The sequence below is a fragment of the Coturnix japonica genome, chromosome 7, assembly GCF_001577835.2.
Source record: "Coturnix japonica isolate 7356 chromosome 7, Coturnix japonica 2.1, whole genome shotgun sequence".
Taxonomy (NCBI): Eukaryota; Metazoa; Chordata; class Aves; order Galliformes; family Phasianidae; genus Coturnix; species Coturnix japonica.
Genome location: NC_029522.1, coordinates 23445390 through 23466806, shown reverse-complemented (window position 1 = coordinate 23466806; position 21417 = coordinate 23445390). Strand labels below are relative to the sequence as shown.

General features: G+C 47.4%; 1 protein-coding gene across 1 annotated transcript; it reads right to left on the bottom strand.

Moving 5' to 3' along the window:
• Positions 1-19445: 19445 nt before the first annotated feature.
• On the bottom strand, positions 19446-21106 carry RPL37A (ribosomal protein L37a). Its single transcript, XM_015868824.2, has 4 exons — positions 20988-21106; positions 20677-20805; positions 19795-19877; positions 19446-19622 (listed from the first exon to the last, which is right to left on the bottom strand). Exons 1-4 carry the CDS (start codon positions 20988-20990, stop codon positions 19559-19561), a joined length of 279 nt encoding a protein of 92 aa, XP_015724310.1. The 5' UTR covers positions 20991-21106; the 3' UTR covers positions 19446-19558.
• Between the last annotated feature and the right edge of the window lie 311 nt (positions 21107-21417).

The following is a 21417-nucleotide window of genomic DNA, read 5'->3' as shown; positions in this document are numbered from 1 at the left end:
GGTGTATGTTTGGTGGCCCTGCCAGGCAGGGGGGTTGGAACTACATGATCCTTGAGGTCCCTTCCAACCCGGGTCATTCTGTGTGATTCTGTGTGTGAACCTTACTGATGGAGCTGGGAACATCTGGTCATTTCGTCGTGAGATGACATTGCTAAAGCCATGCACTGAGTTTGAGCTCGCTCAGCCAGGGGAATGTCAGCGTCATGGCACTTATATCTGCCATTCCCTGCTGCAGGTTTTCTGCTGTTCGTGCTTTCCTTTTCAGACTAAAGAAAAGGTGAAGTGCCCCTCGTGCAACTCAATTCCCAGCATGGAACCACGGAGCTTCACAACGTATTTGTGGGACCAATAGGGGCAGAAAGGGATGGGAAACACCCACGATGCATCCCAGCACTAAGCACACGTTCCCACCCCACTCCCCAGATTTCACCATAGAATAACTCCATTTTCACGAGGGTTTCACCAAACAGAGTCCCTCTCCTTTTAGAGGCTAAAAGAAAAAAAGGAGCAGAAGCAGCAGCTCAGTGCACACTCTGTATTTGTTCCTGATGCACATCTCATGGTGGGAATGGGGATGCAGCAGCCCCTGTGAGCAGATGTTCCATGTACAACGCGCTGAGTTGTTCTCGCCGCGCGCTCACGATTTCTCAAGGCTCTCGGTACCTTTTTTATGATCCGCCGTTGACTTCACTAATGACTCACATTTGGTTCCAATGAGATATTTTCATATGACTAATGAATCTATATTTGGAGGCGTAAGAGGGTTTGGCTAATTATCTGTTGCAGGCGGTTAAATATTCCAAGCATCCAACGTTGGTTTTCTCTCAGTGGTAAGAGCCGTGCCCTCACACCCTCAGTACACGGGCTGACATCTGCCTTTCCGCCTTTGTAAGCTCAAGGGACAGCCTGAGCCTCATTGCAAAGCATTTTTTAGGTGGCTGATGGGGGTTCACTCCCCTAGGGGAGGATTTCAGCCCTGTTCTTTGCCAGACACTCAGTGCAACACCATTGTGCCATGACATTAATAACTCCTGGCAAGGGGCAGGCTCACAATTAGCACCCAGTGTCACCGCTTCTTGCCCCAGCAGAGAGCTCTGTGCAGAGCCGCTCGGCCATGGGAGAACAACAAAGAGGGTTTTACAGCTGTTGTGCTGATGGGAGGCAAGGAGAAAGCAGCTCGAGTGCCCATGCCCGGCTATAATTTCTGCAGCGGGTCTCTGCTGACAGTTTTAGGATTAACAAGCGAGCTCTGTTCTCAGGCATTTACCCCTCTGAAGAAGCTGGCCTGTTTGTTCTCAAGGGTTTATTTTACCCTACAAAATATGGCATTGCCAAACAGATGTAGGCTTGTTCCTAGAAAGGCGACTTATAACTGCAGCCGCATTTCACAGAGGCTTTCGCCCTCGGGATTGTTTGTAAATGCGTCTGTATTCCTCCCGACCCTTTTCAGGGCCGATTTTTCCCACAGACGTGCTGGTCGGGTCTTTTATGGCTCTGTCCTTTGTCAAGGATGAATTAAGAAAAATAAACTCGCAAACACAAAGTGGAGGCCCAGCCCAGAGATCCTCTCGCTCCCAACCATTAAGGGGTATTTTACAGCGCTGGGTGGGGGGGAAAAGAAAACAATGCATCCTCCTGCATTTTTCTTGCCCTCATTTGTAGCTCCAGGGGTAAGGAAGAAAAATAAATAAATAAAAAGAGAGAAGTGGAATAAAAGCGCCTTGGTATTTCTGCGGCCTCCCGTTGAAGAGGCTGACACAAAGCGCTTTCCCTGCAAAGAGCCTCCTGCATCACTGAGCTGCCCTGCACTGATGAGAAAGGGAAGGCAGCGAGGAAGAAGGCTGTGAGGATGAGCCCTTGGGCCTCTTGCTTTCGTCCAGAGGTTTGGCCGACTCTGGCCATGAGCAAATGAGGAATGAGGTCTGCAGAGCAGCTGTGCCCTAGGGATGACCACCGACCCCCATCCGCTATGTGCCCCAGGGCCCGCTCCTTCCCCACACTGCTCTCCCCAGGTGCAGAGTGCAGATGTCAGCAGAAGGGTCAATTATAGGCCACCCTCTTTACATGGATTCTATCTGACACATCTTTAGAGCAGCCCTAAACTCATTATCTGTGATCCTGACCCAGTTGTTACAAATGCGCTGGACTGGTCTGGGCTGGTTTGTCCAGATTTCTGCAGCACTGACTAGAGATCAACAAAGCTAAAGCTGGCCATTGGTGTGGGACATGGAGCCACGGTGGTAGCTCTGAGCTGTGGTTACATCCCCCAGCCAAACCCCTTTGCTCATCCCTAGATATCCCTCCAAGATGCCTTCATTAACCTCAAAGGTAAGAAGCAGCCTGAGGCCCAGCAGCTGCCAGGAAGAGCAGAAAAGATTCAATACTGATGTGGGGCAGTGAGGCATCATGACTCAGGCTATAGGGATGACAATACAAGAGCAGAAGGGATTTATCAGCACAGTGCCTCTGACTTCAGCATGCACTGGGTTCATTGTTGATAGAAGCTTACCTCGTAAGGACAAGGAAGATGAATCCTTAAGGACCTGGTGGTGGTGAATAGAGCCATAACATGGCCTACATCTACCAGCCATAGAGCTTCCTGACCTGTTCTTTGACCTTCATGGTCAAATCTGACAAATGAGAGGACCCATAGGTCCCTCTGACATTGGTGCTGACAGGCTTCCCCCAGCATCTGGTACCCTTTGGGCAGGGCAGAGGGGTGAGAGCATTTCAAAGCACACGTCGATGCTCAAGAATTTTACAAGCAGGATCAGCCAACGTTTCCATTTGCTTGGTGTTTGCTGTTGGAAAAGCAATAACAACTTTGGAGATTCTGCTCAGGAGAGAAAACAGCCCTTTCCAAGGCACCGTGCTGAGATGCTGCTTTGTGTAACAACACTGTGGGAAGGAGGAGCAGGGAAGGATGACATGAGCCCATGGAAAGGGCTCTGATGGACCGGGTGAAGGCAAAGGGAAGAGCGGTGTAAGTCTGTAGTGAGAAAGAGCTCCAGCTGCTGGTCCCTAGCTGCTAGAGTCAGAGCCTCCTGAGAGAAGTAACTACATTTGCCTCGTGAGACACATAAAACAAGCACTGGAAAAATACAGGGAATAGCCTTGTATTGGCAGAGAACCATTCAGATCTTAACCAAAAGCACAGAGCTCTCCTAGGGCAATGGAAATGCACCAAAAGGTACTTCTAACTAACTCCATCTCTTCTGAATCTTCCCTTCAGAGTCAAACGCAACAACCAGCTCTGGTTCTGTCTTTAGGTTGCACAAACCCAGCCCGCAGCCCCTCCTCATCACTTACTATCACATGTTAGTTATTATCCAGAACTGCTCCTATCCTTTCATTTAAGATTCTGGTGTCTCATTCCACAGTAGAGCACAATTTTAGGTTTATAGCTCCTTGCTTATTTCCAAGGAAAATTTAATGGCCTGATGTACAAAGCTACTTAAGCCTTAAAATTAAGTCATCTCTGCTGCAGAATACAGCTTGCTAATTAACTCCACACAAAAGCAGTGCAGCTGAGGTCTTAAAGGACAAGTGCCAAGATAGACCCATGGAAGAGTAAAGGGCCTTTGGGGAGGCACCAGGAGGGACCCAGAGTGTGGGTTTGCGTGGACATGGGAGCTGCCTGAGCCAAAATTCATCACGTTGCTTTGAAAGTGAGTGGACATCATTAAAAACGAGGCTGCTCCCACTCAAGTAAACTAAATTTGGGTTTTAAGCTCAGCCCCACTCTGCAAAGCAGCTCCATAAAAATGTCACTGCAGGACTTCCTGTTTATTGTCTCTCACAGGCTCCAAATGAAACCTGTTCCACTGAAAAAAGAGCCATCTGTAAGCACAGGTCCTCTTCCTTCACCCACAGCTCTAAAATGAAGGCTCCAAGTTAACTTCCCCAAAAGATTTGGACTCACTGATCCTTACGGGTCCCTGATTCTATGATTCTAATCTGGGACATTCTATGAAACCCCATGCAAGACTCTGACTTTTGAGATACATGCCTGGCCAGAAGATGCCAACTTGCTGCTTGCCCTGTGCTTGATCCATCCTTCTTCTCCAGTGCCCATCTCTCCTGCGGGTCAGCCTGTCCCTGTGGGCACTCTGCTACGGCCACACTGTGCTGTGGGAGCAACCAAGAGCAAACACAGCCCTTTGACAGCCCTCAGAGCCTGGTCCAGCCTGACCTTGAATGTCTCTAATGATGGGGCATCCACCACCCCTCTGTGCAACCTGTTCCCATTCTTCACTATCCCAATTGTAAAATACCTGCTCCTTACATCCAAATATCCAGCATTATTCTAGGCAATAGGCAGATTATTCACTTTTTACCTACCAGAACAGCTATGAACTAGAGTATGACTTTTTTTTACCTTCATTGCAGGCACTGGGATTTTTCAGAAAAGCCTCAGAGAGCCAGGAGATGCAACAGGCATTTAATTGCAGATGAGAACATGATTTCCTTCAGTGCTGTCGACTTTCCCAGCCTGCAGCATGTACAGCCCAACTCTGACCCTTTAAAGGAAGCAAATGGATAACAACCGCTGCTTCTCTGCTGCAGTCTTCTGAGAGTTAACAAGGCTTTAAATCACTTTCACGATGCATACACTAATTTGTCCCGATAAAAGACAATAAAAGACATCCCCCCCAACAACAACAACAAAGGAGGGGGGAAATGACTTTGGATAAACGAATCTCATCTGCTGAGAGCCCAGAACGATCCCAAATGACCTTTCCTGGCGATGTGCTGGGGTTGCCAGCATGGGCCTGATGTGAGCAGAGGAAGGACTGCAGGATTGGAGATGCTCTCTTAGCTCGCTTGCCCTCTGCTGGATGCCAGAAGCTCAGCCAGCCCGGCCCAATAAGCAGTGCTGCATTGCTGCAGGGCTGCATGCATTGGTAGCTGCAAGGTGAGGATGAAGGGAAAAACTGAGCACATCAGATACTGCAGAACTAGAAATTGCAATAGATATAGGAAGTGATGGAGGGTATGCTGGAAAAAGAATCCTCTTCCTCATACTGCTTGCACTTGTTGGAATTGCTCAGCTTCTTAATGAAACAAATTTTTCTAGCTGGAATTCTAATGATTTAGGAGTCTGTCTTCCTAAGTGCTGCTTTCTTGTGCCATGTGAACTCAGCAATGTCAGCAGAGAGAGGTTCCATGCAAGTGGCACAAAGGTGCGAAACCCACCATGGATGCCAACCAGCTTCTTCCTGCACAATGCTCAAAAAGAAAGCAGGCTTTCAGCAGGCAGGGCTGTGTTCACACCAGAATAACCAGCAGGCACCAGATACTAGGGGAAGCTCAGCACCAGTAGGGGGCCAGTGGAGCACCAAACCACTGTGGATTCAGCTAGACTGGACCTCTAAGTGCATGAAGCTGTGGGTGGATACAGAATGACAGGGAGAGATGGGAGGCAGATCTCAGCAAGCTCTCCCCATGTGTGAGAGTGTTTGGCTTTGTCATGCTGCACCGTGCTCTGAGGATGCACATCTTCTGGGAGAGGCAAATGGAGGAGAAGCAGTGGCTTCTTATCTGGGAAGATAATGCAGGTTTCAAACCCTTCCAGCCATTTAGCTACTGCAGAAACAACCCCATCTCAATAGCTTTTGTGGGCCAGTCTCTTAATTTCATGGGACAGGTCAGGGCACAGAGCTGTGTGGGAGCCAACAAAGATTCCTGTGTGCACATGAGGTTTAAATGATGGCCTGTGGGAAAACGTAGCTTCTCCTGACACAGCAGAACCAGTGGTGGTGAGAAACACCTGGAAAGGCTTGATAGCAAGCTCAGCATCATCCATGCAGATCCACTCTTGAACCAGCAACGTGGACGTCACAGCCAATGTCAGCCCAGGAAGCCTAACAGGGCTGTACTGCACACTGAAACAGTAAAGTCACCGTCCCTGCAATAAGCTGTCTTCAGAAAAGTACAGCTCTGCTGGTATAGCTGCACTGGGTGCTTCGATGAGCACAACAAAAGCAGCTCAGAAATCACATCACCCCCCACCCCTGACCCACATAGCTCTGCGGGTAAAAGTCTGTAGCGCTGCCCTGGCCAGAGATATTAGACATAACAAATGTATTTTTAAAACGAGGGGGAGGAACATTTTTCAGGCCTAGGGGGTAGAGGATGTTGGCTTGAACTGCAGGAGAAAGTTCAAGGTCAAATCTTCCTGCATGCAAACTAGCCCCTGCGGCAATGCTTTGCAGCAGTGCCAAGTATCAGCCCCTATTCTAACATCTTCCACACCAGTATCGCTCTGCTTTGGGCATGCAAATACTTCTAAAGAAATCAGGCTGCAAATAAGCTCTGCTTGTAGCTTGATAAAGTCCTCAAGGTAACAGCAATCTCTAAATAATACCTGAAAACCACGTGACAGAAAGGCAGGAGGAGTTGCCATGTGTGTGTTACCCCATGCTTCTCATTCAGGACCCCAAAAGGAGGACAGGTCTCTGTCATTCCTGATACCATCTCTTTTCCAAGACTAGGACAGATGGATGGACAGGAGGACAAGCAGATTGTGTGTCAGTAAAATGGATCACATTCAGAGTATTCCTGACTTCACTTTGGTCTTCCCACTGGGAAAACCAACCAAGAAGAACCCAGACCTCTTTCAAAGTCTATCCCAAACCCCTTTCCCCAGCAGCAATTGCCCAAAGCCTTATTATTCTAGCAGTTGTCACAACCAACTAACAGGATGCTTTGCTTTGTAAAACTGAGCTCCAGTCAGCTGGCAAAAACTAGATCTGAAAACAGACCCCAGTCCTATCTGGGGCCTCACCACCAACAGCTGTAGTTTTACAAGCTGGTTTTCTTGGGTTTTAAGGATTTTGCTGTCTTCCTTGTTGTGAGAGAGGCATGAAGTTGACTGCAGGGAAGGGAGTAATAAAACCCACCAAGTTCACAACATTTGCTTGATCTCACTCATCTCCCCCAGCCTGAGCCACACCAGGTCCTTCTGTACAGCTGATTAATGCCCTTCTGTACAGATCTAACATTGTTCCCCCAAACAAGTTGTTCCTTCACTTCTATTACACAAAACTGTTTTCAGAAGAAATGTTGCATCAGGAAATTAACTGTGCTACAGATGCTAAAAAATGTGTCCTGAATTTTTTATAGCTCCCAGCATGATCATTTTTCTCCTCTATTCCTCATCAGTCCCTAATCACCCTCGAAAGAGATTTAGGAGGGACACAATGAAGACCCTCCAGCTTTGTCCTGAGGTCTGTAATTCAGCTAAATCCTCAATATTTGTCACACGCCTGCCTTTAAAGTCACTCAAGAGTTCACCTAACTGCACGTGACTGCAAAGAGGTCTTCTTAACCACAGTCCTTAAGGTGCAACTTGCATGAGGGTTCCACATGCTTCCCAAAGGCACAGGCAGCACATCAGCCCTGTGTCAGGGCTAAGCCCAGAGCAGGCTCTGCAGGCCCAGCTGGAGGCTGCCCTCAGCACCACAACCCACCAGAATCAACACTTGTCCTGACCTTCAAATGCAAGCAAAAAAATCCCATAATTCAGACATCGCCATGAACATCTGTGTTCCTGCTGTGGCCAGGTGAAATCACTGTAACGGGCTGTTAATTGGCCTCTTGCTGAATCCAGGCCAGAGGCAGCAGTGCCAGGGGAGCACCAGTTGTCCTTATTGGCATGCTCCCCAGTTGAGCAGCCCTGCTCTTGTAGACCATCTGGTAACCAGCTGGGATTGCAATGGGTCACCTCTAGGCTCCACCAGGTCACCCTATTTCCAGAGTGTCCTTCACCCCAGGTCTCTGCTTGGAGGAGAAATGACAGCCTGAGCTACCCTGTGTCTCATGTAGGGGCCACTTCTTTCCACTGGGCTGCCAGCAGAGACCCTTCTGGCTGGCTGCAGGGAAAAGATCCATTCCTTCACGCCTTACCCTGCCCCACAGATACAGATACCCTTCTGCTGGTGCCCAGTGGTTAGAGAACTTCACCCAGTGCCAGGTTCTCCTCTGCTGCCTGGCTGTATTCTGGGACGTGTTGGCTTTGTGTCCAGATTTTTTAAATATTTTGCTTTGTGGTTTTTCATGCAGTGCTCAAAATATTTTGCAAAAGGCACCTTATAAATTGACTCAACAAATACATATAAAACACCAGGTTTAATCCTTCCTTTCATATTCTTTCTCTTATTACTAAAATGTCCCCAGCATACCGGCCTCTTCTCCACCTTGTGTCTTGGCCAGTCCAGTCCAACTTAAAATACTTTTGGCTTCTACAGGAAGAGTGGAGAAAGATTATTTTATTTCAAGGAAGCTTGTTTTGGACTCAAATCAGGGCTTGTAAATGACTAAAGCAAAGAACGGCTGTAAGGACTATCACATCAGGTGCACTAAATAACAAAAGTATGGCGGGGTTTTCATGGCTCTAATACTGCTCTAAAAGGCTTCCTCTTACCAGCTCTTCCTCCCTGGGCCAACCTGAATGGGAAAAAGGACATTAAAAAAAGAAAACAAGAAAAAAAGGATAATAGAAAGACTAAAGGAGAGCCAGACATGGGCTGAGCAGCGTGGGTGCAGTCCCAGGAACAGCCTCGGGGACTTTCCCACACCAATAGTGGGACAGTCTCCCTTCTACAAGTCAAAAAACTGCAAGGCTGCATTGAATTACTCCTAAAAGCGAGGTTCAGCTCCTCTAAAACCAAGCCAAAGAGGCACTAGTTTTTAGTTAACATCGGAGGAAGATCCATCAAACTTGCACTGGTTTTCTCACCGCCATGGAGTTTGTATCTCATCCAGCACCAGAGATGCTCAACTCTCCAACAACACTTGGTCTGTGCTCCTCAGCCTCCAGCTCCCACCCTCTCCTTGCAGCCCAGCTCTGCTCAGCATTGATGGACCATCTTCAGACCCTCTGTGCACTAAAGAAATATTGGGAGAAGCCAACAAAGAAAAGTGACGCAGGTCAAACCACAATGGTAGAAGTTCAGCCTATTCTGGCCCATGCTTTGTACCCCATGGTTTTCCTCCAGCAGCTGAGTGATGAGGAGATACAGGAGAGTACTGGGAGACATCCTATGCATCACTGAGCAATAGCCGAGCATTCAGGATCCTCCTTGTGACCAGATGAGAGAGCCTTATCTGGAAAGAGAGGCTCATGCTTCAGCACCTCCATCAGAGTCTCATACAGCACAGAGAGAGATTCCTGCCATCTAGAAGAGGCAAGGGGACACCTACATCTGACAGGGCTCCTTGGCGATAAGCCCCAGAAGATCGTATCCACGCTCTCTAAACAGCACAAATCTCACATTGGGGTCTCATCAGCCAAGAGGTCTGTGACCAAGAGTAGCTAAGTGAGCACACTAGCCCAGATTTTGTTCCTGAAGTGCTAGCCCTGCAGTTCAGCTTTTTAAAAAGGATTCCTTTAGGATCACAATGTTCTGGGCAAGAGACCTCTGGGACCTCTTGGGTAAATGTGGGCATTTCTTGTATTCATTACCACTCTCTGGCTGCATTAATACCTCAGCTATTTCATCACAGGCCTCTCATGCCTGTTAATATGTCCTTTGGATTCATTTCAGCCCGCAAGCCTCCCATTTCCACAGTTTTGCTGAGCAGCTTTGTCCTTTTTCAGAAGGAGCTGAGTGCTGTGGTCTGGAGGTTAAAGCCCTGGAGACCTGTGCCATGGGACAGCTGGCCACCAACCCTGGCTCACTGCAGCCCAGGCACCCCTTTCACCCTTTCTGTCCCTCTAAGCCTGATGGAGAAAACCTGTCTGCAGCAGGGTAACCTGGTCCATGGTATTTGTGGAACAAGAAATTACATATGAAGGATGTTTTTGTGTGCATCTGACATCAGTTCCTCACTGACAGCCCAAAACATCACAGCAGTGAGACTAACCACAAAGCTGGGTCAACTAGCCCTGCTAAAGACTTGCAAAGCTTCAGTGCAAGACCCTAAAGAAAGAGAGATTAGGTTGCTTTGTCCATTAGAAAACAAGGGATAAATCCTGCTTTTGACACATCCCTAGCCATTTAAAGATGACCATGGTTTCAAATGGAGGTTTTTTCTCAAGGTCTGGAAGGGGGAAAGAGGTGACAGTAGGATTAGTTTACTCAGCAGGTCAGGGAGAGCCTGCAAGAAGAGCCAGCAACAGTGAATTAAGAAGAGCCAGCAACAGTGAATTCACCCTTATGTGCCCAGGGAAAAAGCCAAGAAGTGGTTCCAGCAATGCCCTTTGATGGGCAATGTTTTCAAATGGAGGAAGATGCATGGAGCAGATGAGGAGCTGAAACCAGTCCCTGTTCCACATGCTCCTGGCAGCTTCCCTGCCTGTTTCCCATCTCCTTTCCCTCAGAAATGTGGAAGGGATGTGGGGCCTGTGTGCAAACCGGGATCAAATGCTATGCCACAGAATCCCACTGGGGCCCAAACCCCAAGACTTGATCACAGGAGCTGACAGCTGAAGGACTCTGGCCATCTTCATTGTGGCACCATCACCAAGCTGTTTGAATGGGACTTACATACAAGGCAGCTAGCTTTGGTGTCACCGAGGCATGGGGTTTTCATTCTCTCCTAAGGCTTTTTACAATGGCTTAGTGAAAAATCAGCCAAGCTGGTTGGGAAAAAAAAAAAAAAAAAAAAAGATATTAAAATACTGTTGCTCTTCCCTGCTTTTAAAAAAATAAATAATCATTTCCATTGACCTTTTAGTATGTTTCTCAGGTTTAGGATGAAGAAATGAAACTTCCACAGTTCTCAAAAGCCCATACATTTCTCTGAAAATAATACTAATAATAACCATGGGGTTTATTTTGTCATTATCCCATGAAAAATCTAGGAAAAAAAATTCATCAGAGAGACATCCCCTGTTGAAATGCTCAGTTTCACAAAAAGGACTGGTTTTCATCTTGCATAAACAATTCCTGTGAGAAATTTATAAGCATGTCAGATTAGATAGTTCATAAGGAGCTAATGAATCTAGTATTCCTAGCCTGCCACTGTCCTTCTGAAACTGTCAGGAAGGGAACCTGCATCCTCTAACCAGGTGACTAAACAGCATTGCATGTCTTTACTCTTTACATTGTACTCAGGAATTTGCTGTTGCTCTTGAAGCCTCAGTTTGCAGTCTTCAACAGTTTAACAATTTCCCCATGCCTTCAGCTCCCTAATTGCATCAGTGAAAGGAATGCATTTGATTTATATCTACATCAAACGAGTGACACTCTTTAATAGGAACAATATATTCAACAGTAAGAGAAATGTCACAATGCTTTCCAGAATGACAATGGACCTTTAGAATTTTTAAAGCAGAAATAGATATATAGCTGTGGGCAACTCAAGGTGACCAAGATCTTGGCCTCAGAATAAACCGATCACATATAATTCAGTGCACAACTCTGCTTCAGGACCAGGCTCCTGCCCAATTCAGCCTGCTGGCCAGATATTTCTCTCCCTGTGCCTAACCCCTCAGCTCAGAAACCAGGCAGAAGAGACCAAAACGATCACTCAGTCCGAACTCTTGCACTGAACATACCACAGAACCCGCCTCAGTAATTCTTGCATGGATACACTGCAGTCCTGCAGAGCCACTGGGAATACAGGGCTGGAAACAATAGCTTGGAAAGAGCAAATCAAACTTGGAAAAGAAAAAAAAGAAGAAAAAAAAAAAAGGAGGGAGGAGGGCAATAAAAGTCACAATGAGTCAAGGAGATAATTACATGTGATAGCAGAGCTTCTTTGGCTGGAGACCAGCAAGAGATGCTGCCCACATCCAACCCCTTGGGACAAGCATGACAGAGCATTTTGTGCTGCAGAGAATTAGAGATCTCCCAACAGGAGAAAGGTGAGGAGGAAGGCAGCAATCTGAGATGGAGCTGAGCTTAACTCAGACACACACAAGTCATTAAGCTAATGTTTCTTGGCTAATTATACACATACAGTCATATCCTGCAAGGAAAACAGCGCGAGAAGCAGCCTCATGGAATGGGCACTGAACAAATGCATTAGGCAGGGGAACAGTAATCTGTTTTTTATGCCAGCAGGGTGTGAGGCATTTCTCATCCCCAGGACCACAGCCATTCAGTCATGCTCAGCCTGCAAGAATCCCACAGAAGCAAGAAGATGCAAGAAGCTACAGGCCCCTCCATCACTGTTCCACACATAAAGACTCAAGGCAGAGAGGAAGAGATCTGGATGATGATACGTGCGTGCTGTTAAACATACCTCCCTAAGAACTGTGAGCCACAGGTTTAGATGTAGCAATAAAACCCTGAATGGAGAGCAGAGGAAGGAGGCCAATATTTCTGGGTATTGTTTGCAGCTCTGCCCATGTTTGCACAGTGATTCAACCCAACATTATTGGGTCTTTTAGGAAGAGACCATGAGTCACCCACAGAATCGGTTCCTTTCCTCTCTGGATAACCCACAGCCAGGAGGGTGAACACACGGAATGGCATTTTTCTTGATGAAACCCTCCAGCCTCACAGGTTCCTTATGTTATTTGACAGCAGGTATCCATAAGTCTTGGACTCCCTCCAATCCAGAACGGAGTATGCACAACCTGTTGCCCTCAGAGCTCTGTGCTGTTCTTCAAAGTCAAAGCCAGAAGGAATTTAGAAGGACAGTCTGCTTTCATGTCTCCTACCAATGTCAGCTCTACCAGAGCCACTTCTGACCAGTGCTTGCCTAACTTCCAACTTAAAAACTTTCAGACAATACTGGCACCTAATTTCTCCACTGCAGCTCCTAATAGAGAACTGTAGAATAACAGGCTGGAAAGTACCTCTGCAAGTCTTGCTTCAACCCCAACTCAAAGTAAAGCCAACCAGTCCCTAACTTGCTGCAATTTAGAAGATCACTGCTTGTCACATCAGCCATGAAACAGGGAATTGATGAGACTTTATCTCCTTAGAGCAACTTCTTGCATATTAAAGAAAAAAAAAAAAGTCAAAAAGCATTTATATCTCCAGATCCTTCAGACTTTTTCTCTTAAGTCATGTTATTGAGACTGCTGCCTCCATGTTATAGACATAGGCAGCTTCCAGACACACAGATCCCAGAGCTGCCAACCTCATGAAGACTTCTGGGAAAAGTTATAAGCATGTGCCTCCACAGGATTCCTCCATGGAGAGAAGACAAGGAAAGGCAAGCAAAGCAGAAACAGCTCATGATCCACTCTTAACACCAGCCTTCCCTTGGGCCCCTTCCCCTCACATCTCCCATAACCTCGAGCACGAAGACACATAAAAAAACAATTCCTCAATTCAGCTGTTGATAGCTGTGGTACTTCTGGCTGTGCCAACAGTGTTGCACGCCTCAGCTCTTCCCCAGGGCCAGCAGCATAAAAGAGTGGAAAACCTAACTCACGAGACATTATTGTTATTGTTTTCCAACAGCGCTGTGCCAAAACCCCTCAGCCCAGAGGAAAGCCGCCTGTGCCATGAACCAGGCAAGCGCAGCCCTCGCCTCCAACTGCTGACAGGCAAATGAAGAGGGAAGGCTCACGGACAAATGCTTTCCTCAATTCCCAGAAAAATTAGGACCAGGTTTCTCTTGGCTGTTAGCCCACATACGGGTGCCCTCTGCTCTGCAAATCTCTTAGCTGTGTCACCCCACAGTCTTCCTGGCCCTATCCTAAGAGCAGTGCCCTGCCATCCTTATCTGCTTGCTCCATCCCACAGAGCACATGCAACCTCCTTAAGCATGACAGAAGCCCACCTCGGACTTCTCTTCAAACCCAGTCCCACATTCCCCCCACATCCTCCCCCCTCCCCCGATACCTAAGCATTTTAGGGCTGAGAAATTCCAGTCAAACAAGAGGTGCTTCAGAAGAGCAGGGCTTCCAACAGAAAGGGCCTTGCCACTTCGATCAGCATCACCTGCCAGCAAACAGCACAGACCCTGAACACGCAAAGAATTTTGACCTCATAGAGTGAAATTTCCTCAAACTCCAAACCTTTGTTGTTGTTATCACCGCTGCTTTTTCAGCTCTCTCTTGCTTTTCAGATTTCCACTTGGCAACCGTGTTGAAATGATGCAAGGAAGTAGCCACTGCAAGTTGTTAATTAGATGCCAGGGAGTGTGTGCGTGACTGCATGCAGTGCAAGGGGTCTGTCCTCTGCTTTACAAAATGAGCAAACCAGCTTGATCTTGCTTTTCTGCCCAGAAGTACAACTTAGTGGCAAGTCTCCATTCGCTCCAGAACTGATTCCTATAAGAGAAGGTACTCCTGCAGCCTACAGGGATGGGGAGAGGGGAAAAAAAAGCCCTTGGTGACCAAAGGCTGATACTTAGGCTGTTGAAACTCTTTCCTAAGAGTTTCCTAAATCTCTGTTAAAACAAATGCTAATTGTTCTTCACTAGGAACAGTCTGACCGAAGACATTCTGCTGTAAAATACCAGTCTGGTGAAATTGAGAAAGACTCCAGGCGCTCAGGGCTACCCAACTCTCCAGGTTTTCCCAAGCCTTACTGCCACCCCAGTGGGAGCTGACACCCCTCTAAGACAGCGTGTCTGGCCACACGCGTCCTCCCAGACTGCTGCCGTGCAATTGAAAGTAGGTTTGCACAAGCCATGGCTGAAGGCACTGCGGTTTTTGGTGTCAGTACGTACACTTTGCCCTAGACATGTCTCTGCTCCCAGGATCTCATAGTTTAAATACTCAAAGACCAGCAAACATCCCGGGGGGAATCTGTTCCAGTGGGTAATTACCCTCATTGTTAAAAATTAACAAGAAAACAATAATCATAGACAGCTGGGTCTTTCATGCCTTTTATAGCAACATTCCCACAGCTCTGCGAGAGACATTGTTTGGGATTCGCAAATAAATTTTCACCCCAATTCAGGATAAATCCTTAGTTCACTATTTCAGATGTCTTCCCAAGAGGGAATGGCCACTTCTCATGTGGCTCTAGCTATGGTATATCATCCTGGCATGCATGAACAAAGTGGCAGAGTTGCTGCAGAACACGCTTGTGCACCCACAGTTGTTGCAGAACTCATTTTCTTCAAGGTTTAACTCACAGATTTGACCAGCCTTGATACCACCAGAGGCTTGGGAGCCTTTCACTGTGTCCTTCCCTCCAGGCTCACTGGTGACAGGTGGCCTAGGGCAAATCATAGAATCATTAAGGTTGAAAAGACCACTAAGTTCATCTAGTCCAGTCATCAACACCACAGTGCTCACTGAACCATATCCCTCTGTGCCATACCTGCATGTTTCCTGAACACCTCCAGGGACTGTGACTCCACTATTTCCCTGGGCAGCCTGTTCCAATACCTCTGCGCTCTGAGAAGAAAGTTTTCCTAATATCCAAACCAAACCCCCTATGGTGGAACCACAGCATCCCTACCATCAGAGCCCTTTCCCTGCTTCAGGAACATGGTTTGGGACAACAGCAAGGAGCAGTTCAACCTGCTCTCTACATGCAAAGCTCCTCATGCAGCTTCCTGGAAACCAGAACTCCAACCTCAGCCCCCTTCACCTCTTCACCACCCATAAAAATCCAGAGTTCTGTCTACCTGCAAGTGCCAAAGCAACAGGCTTGAAAACTGCAAGGAAAAACTGCAGTGGCTCCTGTAGATGTTGCAACTGAACACATCACTGGTCAGCATGATGAAAAAACAGAGCTGTATGATCCAAACCATCATATAGACTCTGTTCAGATGAAGAGGAACAGCCAGTGCTCAGTCTTTGCACCGAGAATCAGAAATTCTCAGTAGTCCACACTGAAAAACATCCCTAGGGAATGTGTCCCACTGGTTAATCACCACCACTCTTAAAAATTAATAACAAAACAATAATAGTAGACAGCTGTGCCTTTCATGCCTTTTATAGCCAAGTTTCCAGAGCAGGACATTGTTTTGTGCTCACAAGTATTTTTGGGAGCCACATTTGTCCCTTCATCTCTTTTTTTCCATGGCCTACCACTCACCTGCTGGACACCACCCACCAGAAGGCAGCCAGTGTCCCATTGGCACTGCAATAAAACCAGCCAGCCAGCAGGAAATCACACGCACACAGAGCAAGATTGGTCCTAGCCTGAGTGAAGCTCAGCATTCCTTCACATTCTGGGTTGTGGAAAGAGTTGTTCAAACCGGGCTCATAGCAACCTATTAGACGCTGCAATTGGAGTTATGTAAAATATTTTCCCTGCTTTGGTAGTTGGCAAACTCTGTTTTATAAGACAAATGGAATGTATTAATGCAAAATATTTATCAAGTCTTTGTATTATTATTTTTCTTTTTCCAAGGGAGTGGAGAGGTTGACCAGGAGTCTTTCATCTTTGTTAGCTTCTGAATGTTAAAAATGCAGCTGATTTAGAGCAAGACCACAAACCAGAGTATCTTTCACTTCCACATAACCCCTTTCTCTGCAAGTGATGGCAAGTTCTCCTTTTGACAAATGTACCCTCCTCCTGCAGTTATGGCAGGGAACATTCAGGAAGCATATTCTCAAAGGCTTGGGTGATCTCTACCCTGCAGGTGAGCAACAGAGGTAAAAAGCAGCAGGCAGTTCCTCTGCGCTCAGCTCTCCACAGAGCAAAATGAGATGTTTCATACCCTGCAGACTCGCCCTCCGGGAGAGTGGAAACAAGGTGGGACCACAGGGAAAAAATGGCAGTATTTGGACAGGGAAAGAAGGTGCATTGACCAGACCAAGTAGTCTGATCCCCACTTATCAATTCTGACCACTTCAGTCAATCCTTTAGAAATAAAGTGACAATGCAACCGGCAGCTCTGCTACCATGTCTAACATCTTGGAGTCTCCACATGAACAGCGTGTAATGCCTCATCATTGCCTAAGGTCCATATTGTGAAAGCCTCCATCATCTTAAGCTGCTAAGAATGGCTTCCATGATAATCCAAGCCAAGGTGCTTAACAACAGTCACGTAGCTGATGGGCTTAGGTCACAACTGGCTTTCTTTATGCTTCCATAGCTTCCTGATGGTCTAGCTCCTTCCTCTACCTAATTTTCTGATAGGCATCAGCATGATTTTCACCTGAGCTTCATAAGGACTAATAAGACATATGTAACATTTTGTCAGGATGGATCCATGTTGGAATAAACACCCTGCCTATGGGAAGTTGTTATTCTTTCCCCCGTCTTATTCTCCATGCACAAAGAACATTACAGCTTCAGCAAGCTAAGGTTAAAAAATCAGTTTTTTAATGTCTGTCCTATTTGTTTCCCCTTCTTCCCTTTCATGACTTGGGTCTGCTCTGCATTTAAGGTTTTAAATGTTCCTTTTTATCCCAAATTCAATCCATTACAGTAAAAACAGTTCCACATCCAACAGCTTGAATGAAAACAGGATCCTATCTTTAGGCAATCAGTTCATCCTCACAGAATCAGAGAATGGCTAAAGTTGGAAGGGACCTCTGAATCCATCTATTCCAACACCAGCTCAAGCAGCGACACCCAGAGCAGAGCATGCAGGGCTGTAACCAGGCAGATCTTGAAAATCTCCAGGGAGGTCTCCAAGCACTTCACAGCCTCCCTGGGCAGCCAGTACCAGTGCTCTGCTACCAGCATAGTAACAAAGTGCTTCCTGATGCTTAGACTGAACATCTTGCATTTCAGTTTGTGCCCATATCAGGACATCAGGGACAATCTCGTTCTGTGTCTAATCTTCTCCCTTCAAAGGTGAGGCCCAGAAGTAAGCTTGGTGGCCCCATAACTCAGCCTGCTCCGCAGCAGCTCCTGTGCATCGCCTTACACCGCTCCGCTGTGAACTGCAGGTAGGACTCTGAAGATGAGGGTATCTGACATCCCCAACCTGAACAGAAACACACTCCCAAAGTACATCTGTAAGATGTCTGAAGGCTAGAAGAGGAAGTTGGAGTCTGAGCAAAGCCAAGGGAATCTTTTACAGAATTTGCATCCCAAATGTCCAACTCAAAGCCTTAGCTGGTGTAAGCTAGCAATAACATGCCTGTAATTGCACAAAAATAAGAAATAAATCCACCATTACCGTGCAAAGATATCGCCCAGATTGCTAAAAACAGAGAGCAGAGAAAGACAGGGAAAGGGATGGGAGGAAATGGATTCAGTTTTTCAGATGCATCCCAAAATCCAGACCTCCAACTCACAGGAGCCCCAGGAGGCTGAACAGAGCAGTGACTCCAGGCTGCCCAGCACCAAGCGTTTCAAAGAAACCCTTCCCTGCAGAGCTGCCACAGTTGACGTGCTTGGAGCAGCACTGCACAGAAAGGGTAAGGGCTGGGTTGAGTTTTTCTTTGGGGGGGACATTTAGAAAAAAAGAAAGAGAGAAGGAAAGAAAGAAAGGGCACAAACTCTGTGCTGGGAAAGCCACACCGATGAGCTTGTTAACATTTGAAGAGACTGCCTGGCGTGATTCCGTACACAGTTTCCTGCCAAGAATTTGCAAGAGGAAAGTATATTTAGCAATCCAAGGCATGCCAGAGCCTTGTCAGGAGAGAAAAAAAAACCCAACACTTTGAATATGTGGAACAGCAATTAGACAGTTTCTAAGCAGCCATTTTCAGAACGCATCCAGGCATCTAATAAGGGCACCTGAGGCACATCCACAACTCCACCACACTCCATGCCTTAGAAGACATCCGCTAAGGATCAAATAAGCAGAACAAGAATGTGTTACTGATGGCAGCTGCCTGCTTACAAAGCATGAGGGCTGGTTTCAAGCCTGTGGTTCCCTGCTACCCTGAGAAATACCCTGAGAAATTGGAAGCACGCGGCTTCTTACTGCATCACTTTGTAGCATCCTTTGAGGAATCATTCTGCCAAGAGCTATGATCCATGCTGGGAATTATAGAATCATTAAGGTTGGAAAAGATCATGTAGTCCAACCCCAATCCATCCCCACCAACCATGTACTCAGTGCTATTATCACCACAGTGCCTGAATGCTTACAGGTATGGTGACCCCAGCACCACCCTGACTCCCTATGAGGAGCCTTTTTCCTAATATCCAACCTGAACCAACCCTGGTGCAACTTCAACCCATTATCTCTTGTCCTGTCCGGTGTTTCTGCCTGTCCACTACATGTCTATTTTATGGACAGGCTCATGTGCCGTGAGCTCTCAGCAATGCTTTGTGTCCCCAAAGGGAACTGGGACCATCCAGGTGAGATGAGCAGCAGCTGTAAGTTGGAACAGTAAGTGAATTCAGACGGTCTTCTCTTGGAAGGAAGATCTCGGATACACAGAGCGTTCTCCTGACAGCCACCCACAGCCCCCCATCCCGGTCCCGTCCTGCAGGTCGCTGTATGGGAGCCCCCAGCAGTAATATGACGGCGCCCCCAGGCGGCTGGCCACAGAATCGCAGCGAAGAAGGTGAAGATCTCCATCCTGCCCTATATTAAAGATGTACGTCCAAGTTCCCCAGCCCATACATGAGAGCCAAACCTCAGAACCAGAAAGAGCAAACCAGTGACAGCATTTGAGAATGACAATGGCTGCTCTTTTACCATTTAAATCAATGTCTCCAAGCCAGTTTAACCCGACTCCACTCCATATCACCTTTTATTGTTGAAGGTACAGATCTTAACAGTGGAGGGAAAGGATAAAAAACCAAACACATCTCACAGGGAGAACAGGATGGAGCATCTACTGATCTTTCAATTCTTTCAGTCTTCTGATTGCAGATTTGACCGTCACCGCAGAGGTGGTACTGAAAGAAGAAGCAGAGTCATTTGCAAACTGCGGCAGCAGAACTCACACCAAAAAGCACTAATGACAGACCCACTTAATGGTTAACAGATCGTCATTAAGCCATATCTTAAAAGTTTAATTATGTTCCAGCTGTATGAACATTAACGCTGATAGGAATTTCACGGCCTTACTTGTAAGTCCAGGCACCGCCAGCAACTGTCTTCATGCAGGACCCACAGTGCCAGATACCAACTGCCTTCCTCTTCATTTTGGTCTGCAATAGAAGTAAAAAAAGAATGATTAAAACAGCAATGTGCTACTCTCAGCTGGTGTGATAAGTGACACAACACAGCAGTGCTACTATTATATGCTGGCTCTGAGCATTCTATTACTACAAGCAGGGAGCCCCTTGAACAGCATCTAAGAGTGACTGCAGGGTACTCAAATCCTTCCACATGAGGAAGCCTCCATCCTCTCACACAGACGACACCAGGTTTGCCTACACCTATAGGCAACCTACCTGTGGGACGTGAGACAACTGCTTAAATGAAGCTGCCAACAGGTATTGGCTACTGACAACACAGAATCACAGAATTGTAGGGGTTGGAAGGGACCTCTAGAGATCATCGAGTCCAACCCCCCTGCCAAAGCAGGCTCCCTACACACGTTCAACAGCAGGTCGGCGCCCAGGCGGGTCTTAAATATCTCCAGAGAAGGAGACTCCACCACCTCCATGGGCAGCCTGTTCCAGTGCTCCGTCACCCTCACCGTAAAAAGTTCTTGCACACATTCGTGCGAACTTCCTATGCTGTATTTCATCCCATTACCCCTAGTCCTGTCCCCATGCACTACTGAAAAGAGACCAGCCTCACCACTATGGCTCCCACACCTCAGGTATTTATAAACCTGGATCCAGTCCCCTCTCAGCCTTCTTTTCTCAAGACTAAACAGACCCAGTTCCCTAAGTCTCTCCTCATAGGGGAGATGCTCCAGGCCCTTCACCCAGGTCCCTCTCAGCAGAGCTCCTGTCCAGCCGCGATATTAAGGCCTCTGTATGGCACGAGCCCCCTCACCTTGCCGCAGAAGGAGCAGGTGTACTTGGCGTGTTGGCTGATCTCAATCTTCTTCACCATCTTCCTCAAGGACGCACCGTAACGTGTCCCATATTTCCCCACGATCCCAACCTTCTTGGTGCGCTTGGCCTGTTAGGAGGCAATATACACGGCTGCCATCACACACAAGGCCTCCCGTACAGCACGCAGACTCTCCCATTCCCTCCCCTCTCCGCAGCCCCCTCGCCATGCCCCACAGCCCGTGCTTGGTGCCTATGGGGCGGATGGAGGCGGATGGATGCGGACAGGCCGCAGCGCTGCCCTACGCTCACCATCTTCCTTCACGGCGCAGCTACAGAGAGAGGAAGCCGCAGTGCGCAGGCGCACTATGAGCCGTCGCGCCGGATGTGACGCTCTGCGGGCTTGTCTACCCATGGAGGTGCGGAGCTCTATGGTCGGCGGGGTCCTCCTCCGTTCCCTGCGTGGTTCCGGGGTGGGGCTCCAGGCAACAGTGTTTATATCTGTCTGTGCTGAGTCAAACTGTGATTCCACGCATCCCGGGAATATATTTGTCCTTTGCAGATCTCCATCATCACGCTGACTCACAGTATCTTCAATACCAGTGGATTAAAAACAACAAAAAGTTGCTGCTTTGAGCCTGAGTGTATCCAAACACACACCGTGATCATGATGGTTGTCCTGGAATATCCTGTTAATGACAGACTAATGGTATAACTGGGCTAAGCCATGCAGTCTTTCTCA

Excerpts from the sequence above, each read along its gene's own strand:
- RPL37A (XM_015868824.2), bottom strand. Across the intron at positions 19,878-20,676 it reads CCTGCTCCTTCTGCGGCAAG|ACCAAAATGAAGAGGAAGGC; the intron begins GTGAGGGGGCTC and ends CTTCTATTGCAG. Across the intron at positions 19,623-19,794 it reads GGCGGTGCCTGGACTTACAA|TACCACCTCTGCGGTGACGG; the intron begins GTAAGGCCGTGA and ends TTCTTCTTTCAG.